At 38.1% G+C, this 9,623-nt stretch overlaps 1 protein-coding gene across 1 annotated transcript in view; it reads right to left on the bottom strand.

Moving 5' to 3' along the window:
* LOC136255751 (tyrosine-protein phosphatase Lar-like) overlaps nucleotides 1–8,282 on the bottom strand; it is a 156,839-nt gene extending 148,557 nt beyond the window's left edge. The window contains exons 1-2 of the mRNA XM_066048627.1: nucleotides 8,243–8,282; nucleotides 4,509–4,703 (exon numbers count right to left, since the gene is read on the bottom strand). Coding sequence (XP_065904699.1) covers nucleotides 4,509–4,703; nucleotides 8,243–8,267 — 220 coding nt within the window. The 5' untranslated portion in view covers nucleotides 8,268–8,282. The remainder of the gene's footprint in view (nucleotides 1–4,508; nucleotides 4,704–8,242) is intronic.
* Between the last annotated feature and the right edge of the window lie 1,341 nt (nucleotides 8,283–9,623).

Genomic DNA, 9,623 nt, shown 5'->3' on the forward strand with positions numbered 1-9,623 from the left:
TGGTGCTATAGAATTACGGTTTCTAGAAGGCAGTAAAGTAGTTTCATTCTCATGTAACCTAACTCCTGTATATGGTTTATAATGGTGCACTTTATCCTCTTCCAGTAATACCATGCATGGTTACCATAAATACTTTATCCTCCGGACAATAGTGTCTATGGTTTTACTCACTGTACACCAAATATTCAGTTATTTGATTGGTGCTGCCACTATAGTAGCAGCGAACACAAGTTCAATATGCAGTTGTGACCACTCTTTTACAGCGAGTGCTGCCCAACAAAGCAAAAAGCGAGCGGCATAGAAGGGTTGGTGCAGCACCAGACTAATTAGTACCTGCCCTATGTGCACATTCCACGGGTAACTAGTAATATAACTAGTCACATGCTTTGTAACTAATAAGGATTACCTGTCTGAAAAGTAAAAGTTACAATAGGTAACATTGTAACTACAGGTGATTATGCTTTAAAAGAGAGTACTTCAATTTTTGTGCTACACCACATTCAAGTGGACACTTTCTGTGTACTGTTCACTGTTATTCATGATTCAGCTTGAGTAACAGACGTAACAGTTGAAACTGAGCTGAAATGGTCACAGAATCGTTATTTTCAGAAACTGTACATATAATTATTATATAGCGCACTTCTTCCCTTGCTCTGGGCAAAATAATCATGTTACAAAAGTTAACAAACAAGCATAAAGTATTTATGAAAGTAACTTGTAACTAGCTAGATACTTAGTTACCTATAAAAAGTTACATGGGATAAAAGTAACTAGTAACTAGTTACTTTTTGAAGTAACTACCCCAACTCTGCTTATAGGTATAGTGAAATGATGTAAACACGCAGGGTTAAATAATAATATTCTTTTAACCACTAGGAGTCCTCACTGTAAACCTGACAGCGATAGAGATTTAGACATGCTATAACATTCTTCATGTGTTAAACCAATGCACCTATCCTGAAATAGGCACACACCAGGAACATGGGTAACCGGATACTTCGCACACTATTGTGAGTAATGTTACGTAGGTAAGTTACAAGTTTGTAAATACAACTTCTTTGTCAGATGGATTTTAGGTCGCATGTGCATTTGCTCATGTGTAGCTGTTAAAACACCTGAAAACCAGCCTTAAACCTATATTTCCCAATATTATGCTAGAAATTTATCTATTTTGCTCAATGGTAATAAATATATAACTGTATAGTAGTTTACACACATATAAGTAGTTCATACAAGCTCATACAAGTTCATACAAGCACACAGCTAGAAATTGTGTAATACTACAGGTCCTGTTGTTTATGGTTAAATCTTAACATGGTGGAGGCTTCAATAAAATCACTAAGAGAATTTTCTTGCAGATCTCAGAAGACAGTGAATTGGAGAGGTTGAAAGCTAAGTTCTCTACATACATAGCAAAAGCTGATAGAATTAGTTCTGACCTCAGTTCACTTGAATGGTGGAAACTAGTAAATTTAATAAATTTGCCTTCTTGGTCAAATGGAGTCCAAAAAATCTTAGTAGTACAGTGCCTCAGCTGCAGCAGAGAGTGTTTTCATTGCTGACCGCAGGAATAACTCACAATGAATTGACATGTGAGTCAAAGTGTAGCAAGTTTGTAGGGATAAAAAATTTGAACTGCTTTAAATGCAGACAATGGAACTTTTAATGAGGACTCTAGCTGATGTTGAGGGCCCATTGCACACAGCTTTTAGCATAAACACAGTCTCTGCTGTGTAGATGTTTGTGTTGAAATAGTTCGAATAACAGTCTCAGTAGTTAGTGTGGGTGTGCAACCCTAACTGCTGCATCAACCTTTTGCACTTCCTTGTAACATGTAAATGCCAGTAGGCCATCTTCCTCAAGATTGTAGGTAGCCTTGACAAAAACCTCCCCCAGTCAATCACAGAAACAAGTTCGAGTTTCACATTTTTCAACTTTTCTGGATTTGTTAAAATTGCTAACAACCTTGGTCGGGATGAAGGTCCTAGATCAGCGTTGTTCGTTTGAAAGGGTTCAATTTCATCAAACTGAACTATAATTTGTCTCATGAGCTCCCACTTACTCCACCACTTTGAACAATATCAAGAGTATGATGCCATTGTTGGTCCTGTCAGCTGCTTCCAAAGAAACTTACCCTTAACACTGAAGGAAATAATGATAGCCAATATGTAACAAACTCTGTAAGGGTAGGAATATTGAAATGTTCCCAACTTGACCAATCATGTGGCTAAAACAGCCAACATCAAATATCTTAGGATAAACAATCTTGACTGTTTTCATTGCCACACTATTCACTGAAGCTCTGTCCCACATCGCTGCAGCGATGAAGTGATCTGAGAAGATGCTGTAATTGACTGATAACACTTGGACTAAATCATGTGTGATTTCCTCTCTAGTAAGGGGCTTTGTTAGTACTCTGATACAGAGTAGCCACTGCTGGATATTCCATGAATCGATACATCAGACCAAAAATCCTCCCCATAGTGTGATTTACTATCAACAATAACACTCAACCATTTTCCCTGTATTGACACCACATTGTTCTGCTTTTCTTCCTCCAAAATAAATGAAATCAAGTCAAACAAATCCCTCCTCTCTGTATGACGATACCCAGTATCTTCCAAAAGCTAATGAAATGCCCTACTTTACTGAGGGGTATGCCAGCTTGCAGGAATGTTTCCACTGTTTTAACATGAAAGACTTGTTATTGCTCTGGAAGTGTCTCACCTCTTGCTTCTTCATTGTACATTCTGAACGATTGCGCAATGTCTTGATCTTTCACTTTTCATTGTTCTAAACCTTTCTTTCCATCACTGTGCTCGGTTGACTTGATATGGTAGCTAATGCTACTTTTCTTCAGTGGAAGTTCTTCACTACCTACACCCCTGGAAAAAAAAGCTTTTTCTGGATGATACAATAAAAGGTTCTGCTGGATATTCTTTCACCCTTTGCTGAGGTTTGATTCCTTATGGATTACTTTGACAGCTAGAGAGTGCTCTTTTCTTGCCAATTGGTGGATTCTTCATAACTTTGCTTACAAGACAGCTCTGACATATCTGGAGCTTTAAGAACACTAGCTAGTTGTCGCTAGATCAGATTCATTTTTGTTATGGTCACTGCTACTTGATCTGCTATCACATTTCCATTGCTATCGCTACTAGAACCAGAGTCCAACTGATTACCGTATTGCCTCGAATTACGGCCCGGGCATTTATTTCTTTCAAGCAACTTTTTACCCCGGCTACTAAATGAGACCGGCAACTATACGAGACCAGCGTTTATATATCTGATCAGCATTCACGAGTCAACTTCATACCTTGGTGTTGTACTCTCCTTGATGTTTCTCTCAGCATATTTCACAGATTCAAGCTTAAAAGGAACTCTAGATCGTTCTTCACTTCATTGTTTATACCACCACCCGGACTTGTTAAAAATAATGACAGCAATAGACATTTATTTGAGACCAGGCGTTTATTCGAGACCCAGCATTAATTTTTGTTATGATGCTGTATACCCCCAGCGACTAAACGGGACCAGGAATTTATACAAGACCAGCCATAATTCGAGGCAATACGATAATAATGTCCATGGCGGGGTGGCAATACGGTAACAACGTTCATGGCGGGGTGGAATAGCAAAGAGATTCTCACAATTAGCCTCATGATTAACACCAATGAAGATTTCCTCCTATTTTTCCAGAATTTTGCTCTTTGCTTTCACGTTCCTATTATTCTATTGTTCCTTTGTTCTTTCTGCCAGCAAAATTGGCACATCTCTATTTAGAACTCAGTTTGCTAATGGTAGAACATGCTCACAAAGCTGATGATCTGATTTTTACGATTTCAAGTTCTTTAGATAATAGCAAACAACATATGCTCTATGTCTATTTATATATGTAACAATTCATTTTGTTCCTTGGGTTGCTGTTTGTGATAAGTAAAAAAAGAATTTACGAACACTACGTAAGGGATCATCCATTATTTTCAGCATTTTCACAAGAGTACAGAGAGTACACTAGGGGGAGGGGTAAATTCACCTGTATGCTTTTTAAAAATGTTGATCTTAGTGGCATCACATAAAGTAATCACAATAATTTAAATGTTTAAGGTAGTGGAAGCTGAGTTGCAGTTGGACACTAAATGACTGCTGCTTCAGGAGCTAGCCATGCAAGGTTATAATAATCAACATTCCTTCAACGCCTATGTTTTGAGGATTAACAGGCGCAGGTAGATGTATATTGAAGAAAATTAACACTGATCATACAATAGCTATCACATCAACGTCTTTATAGTACCCTTTTGGATACATGGGGGGGGGGGGGGGGGGGGGGGGGGTAAGCACAAAGAGTACTCTCTGTACACTGGTGAAAATGCTGAAAATTATGGATGATCCCTAACAGAGTCTGTATAACATCATTTCATACTACACAATCAGTTTCAGGAACAGTGCATAGTTATTTTAGAAGTACAACTTGTATACTACAATATCAATATATGCATCCCACATACCCATCACAGTTGATGTTGTAGTCATGTCAATTGTACTTGTAGTTGTACTGGGCTCAGCAGCTGAAGTTGATGTTGTAGTCATGTCAATTGTACTTGTAGTTGTACTGGGCTCAGCAGCTGAAGTTGATGTTGTAGTCATGTCAATTGTACTTGTAGTTGTACTGGGCTCAGCAGCTGAAGTTGATGTTGTAGTGGCTAGACATGACATAGAATAAATATAATGTACAACAAAAGTAGTACCCTGCATATGTGTGGTATAGAGGTTGGGCAGTACTTAACTTGTGACATGTGATTATTGCAATACTTCATGTGAACTACATAGATTGAAAAGTTTACAATGTTAGTTATGAGTCCTTGTTTCACTGAGAATTAGTTATTATATAACAACTCAAAAAGGGGTGTGTCCCTACATACGCGAACAAAAATGAAGGGTAGCCTTGAGGTTTTGTAGAGAGAATTGTGGGTAAAAACACTATAGACAAACTATAAAACAGCTGAGAAGATACTTCTGTACGTAATAAGTTGGTGAAAGCGGTTTGTTCAAAATGCAACTTCCTTAGCAATGTATAGCAACATAATTGGAGAATTATGAAACAATTCACCAATTACAAAATTGGTGAATTATAATAACTATGCATAATTGCATTATTACTGTAACATAGCTGTGTATAGTGTATACTTGTACGCATGCATGTAGTGTATTTGGGATGCGTCAATAAGAATAGTATAAGGAAGAACCACATGGTGTAAGGTTCCAGCCCTTGCGCTGTAACGGGGCACCCCAGCCCGTTACATTACAAAACAGAAACCTTAGTTAAAATATATTTCCAGCTATATATCTAGCGCCTGGTTTTTGGAGGTAGCACAACATCAACTGTCTCTCCTTTCTGCACCTTTTCGAACATACTTAGTATAACATCTTTAAACAGGCTATAGGACCAGGTGTCTTATAGACTTCCAGTACTTGCATTGTGCTGTAAAGCCTTAATAAATAACATAAATCAATGCTTTGGGAACAAAGCAATAACATCATCCCTAAAGCTATCTAATATGCATGGTGGTGTCATTATCAGCCTTATCCTGCAGATACAGTGAAATGTTGTGAACATGAAAGAGTTAATTAAGTGTTATCCAACTGCATGTAAGGTAAAGTAATTATCTAAACATTGACAGTAGCAGGCAAAAAAAGTTCCTGTTCCGTTTTGTTTCCACGTAAATGAAACGTTTGCACAACAAGTGGAAAACACAAACATTGTTGTTCCTTTTCAAAAGCGTTTTGTTGTTTTAAAGTTATTGTCATTTAGTGGCCAGCAGGCATTCTTGGTGTCAGTAAGCTTCACAGTCACTTTGAAGTACCTATATAAATTGTTAAGGGTGCTCACGGCTATTTGAAGCCATACAACATGCAATTTTTGTATTGTTGCTTATACTCACATAATGTATAAAATGAATCCATATGCTACTTACGTTGGAAGTGCTTCTCTTTCTCTTCAACACAAACCAAACAGAATTCTTCTAGCCTATACCATTTTATAACTATGCGTAGTTCTTTATGAAGCGCTTAAATCGAAACTAGTCCTCCATTTTTCACAGTAGCGCACTGGAAACCACGTTGAACAAACTTCAGCTTATAACTCACAACTCTATGTTTAGTATTAGTACACAGCGTACATTGAACTTAAGTTAGTACTAAAAGTGTGCTACACCATTCAAAACCTCATGTTCTCGGTGCCGTAACTCATGAAGCCATAACGCTACGGAAAAAATCTAAACATAGACCTCTGGAGAATTTATCAGCGAATCTCCCTACAAAATTTGAAGCCTTCACGGCTATCACTCAAAAACTAGTTTTATTTTTAGTAAACATGTGCAAAGATTGCGTGCGCCCAACATTATTGATACAATAACCATACAAATTCCTATTGACCGCAATCACCAACTTTTCAAAATAACATGTCATAAACGCTGTTCTAAACACAAAAAACTCTGTTTTCTCTTCTTCACATACAGGAACAGCTTCTTGCTCCGCCTGGAGTCTCCAAGTCCCTCTTGGATAGGTTATGCTAGGCATTCCAGCTGGTAACATTGTCCCTTACATAAGCAGCTTACAATTACAATACTAACTACCAGCATACCCTGTCACTCGAGAAAACAAGGCACGAACGCATGTTGCCTACAAGCTAAAAGTGCGTTCACACTTGTTGCCTTAAATAACACTTACTTTTAGATTAATTCATAACTGTTGATCCATCAGACAATCATTTGCTAACACTTCAGTGACGATTCTAAAGCGAAAAAACATGCTATTCTTCCTCGTGTTCTCTGGCGCAAAACATGTCCGCTTAACACAGATACTACAAGTATGCGTAGTAATGCCAATTATGATGCAATAGCCGCATGTGGTTTCTGGGCTTGCACTTAAACGGCTTCAAATATCAGCGAGCACCCTTAAACTAACACAGAAGCTACTACAGGATGTTTGGAGAAGCTGTGTGGTAATTGAGTATTATGATGATTATTGTTATTATTCATATTACAGATATACGGTAGCTCTACAAAAGAATTTTAAGAATAGCACTAGCTAGCTTGTAAAGAATACTGTGTTTCTATAGTCCTAACTCATGTGTGTTCATTTTATGTTACACAGCCAGATACCTACGGCTTGCAGCAGCAGCAGCAGCAGCAGCAGCAGCAGCAGCAGCAGCAGCAGCAGCAGCAGCAGCAGCAGCAGCAGCAGCAGCAGCAGCAGCAGCAGCAGCAGCAGCAGCAGCAGCAGCAGCAGCAGCAGCAGCAGCAGCAGATTACTAATTTTTAAATGTACGCAAGTTGAACTTACAAAAGAAAAGGCACTTTCTATAATACAACGTACAGGACAGCCACATAGACAAACCAACACACACTCAACTGGTTTTACCATGTTGATCTGCAATATACTTATAAAATGTGCTGCATACATTTACAAGCGTTTCGTATGCTGTGAAATAATACTAGGATACTATTAATTTACTGTGAGCAGGAAAAAGTCAAGTTAAAAAAACAAAAGACATGCTAAAACTATTGGCAAGATACAGATGCATGTAATGCAGGTGCCCTACCAGTTCAACTGTTTATTCCGTGGTTTTGTAATGGAACTACGTAAGGTGAGTTTTCTCTACATCGTGTTCTTCAACACACTGTGATACTTACCCTAAGTATGGGACTACTTCACATATAATAACATAAATCAATGCATTGGTATTAAAGAGCATGTCCTCAAGTTACATGAACCTTATGCCATCATTCAAGTATAGTACTAGGGGAACACGAGAGCTAACTAAACAGCAGAATGACATGTAAGCTAAATGAATAATCAATGCATATGCAAACTATGTGGTGCTAGTAGTACTTGTCCATTCATGCAGGTACCATGTAACATGATCATCCAAAAGAAAAGAATTACAACCAAAGGTTTGAGCAAAGTTGACCTTACACACAGGTGCGCACTTCCTTGTCTCTTGCCCATGCCCCTGTGCTATTTTTTCCATATTGCACTCGTAGCAGTGCTTTAACTAGTATTTAAAGAACTTTGGAGAGAAAAATCAAAGCAAAAAATACTGCTATATTTGCCATAAAGAACAGTTTACATGACCAGTGCTACTGTATAGGGGTAACACTACCTAACAGAGTCTGTATAACACCATTTCTTACAACTTGATTTGATGTATACTACAATATAGCAGATGCATCCCACATACCCATCACAGTTGATGTTGTAGTCATATTAGTTGTACTTGTAGTTGTACTGGGTTCAGCAGCTGAAGTTGATGTTGTAGTGGCTAGAAATGAAATGGAATAAATAACATACAACCCTGAATATGTCTGGTATAAGGTTGGGCAATATTTAACTTGTGACATGCAATTACTGCATGAGCTATTTAATGTGATTATTGCAATATTGCATGTGAAAATTGAAACACAACCATATAGTTTGCAATGTCAGTTATGAGTCCTTGTTTCACTGAGTATTAGTTTACTAACACGACTTATTACCGATTGACTGACATGGTTACTGATACCAGCTGTCCTGTGGTTCAGCTGCTGTTGCAAATGAAGGAAAGCATGTAGAAGTTCGCAACAACCTTCATGGGGTAACCAGATGTTAAATGTTCATTTCGTGCGTGAATTATTTCACTATGTACACAGATTGGTAAGTGTTTAGCATAGGACCATAGGCCACTCGCTCTCCTTCTCTATACCTTTAGACTATTAAGCTTTTATCCCTTAAACCCGCAAAGAACTTTTGGGAAATGCGTGTTTACACAATATGGCAAGTGTAATAGTAATAAATACTTAGGATTAAAGGAAGAAAATCTATCCCTCTTGGAGGAGGCTGAGTGTGGCACCTGGCTATTCATTGGGTGGCCAGCAGTTTGAATCCTGCGGTAGGAGGGATTTTTTTCCTTTCTTTGTCCCATTTTCTGTTTCAACTTATTGCCTTATTGTTAGCTACTGTAGGCTCAGTAATGTGTAAGTCTCTAGTTCCTGTTTGTTAGGTAATCCAAAAAGCTGCAGCACATGTTGCTGTCAGGCCTCCAGTGCTGGCCACTGTAAAGCTGTAATTAAAAATTCTAATGACATGTTTAATTTTAATTGGGAAACTATGGCGAATTTGGTGATTTGCTACAACTCCGCCAAAGTTTAACCCACCAATTACTCAAAGCACCTACATGAGATTGGGATCCAAAGTTTATTTTGCCAAATGCAATTTAACTGCAGCTGGCTATTCGCCAAAGTTTACTCTCGCCAAAGCTTCCCTCTATATAGTATTATGACTGGTGAACCTGCGCATCCCACATTAGAACCAGGCTTAACGTTTCTGTCAGAACATGTACCTTACTGAAATAGTGAAGCGTCCAATTTCACTTCGTTTTCAGCTATGTTCAGCCCTTTACCCAGTGTTACAAACAAAAAACACTATGGGGCAATTCCGTAAAAATGTCAACCAAGACCTTAAAATTTAAAAATGGTTTTACAGAAAATCTTTTAATGCTATTTTGAAGCTAGATGTATGTAGTTTCATATTCTGTACTATTTAACCAAATATGGTAAATGGGCAAACAAGTACCGTACCATCTT

Source organism: Dysidea avara, chromosome 5 (assembly GCF_963678975.1).
Source record: "Dysidea avara chromosome 5, odDysAvar1.4, whole genome shotgun sequence".
NCBI lineage: Eukaryota > Metazoa > Porifera > Demospongiae > Dictyoceratida > Dysideidae > Dysidea > Dysidea avara.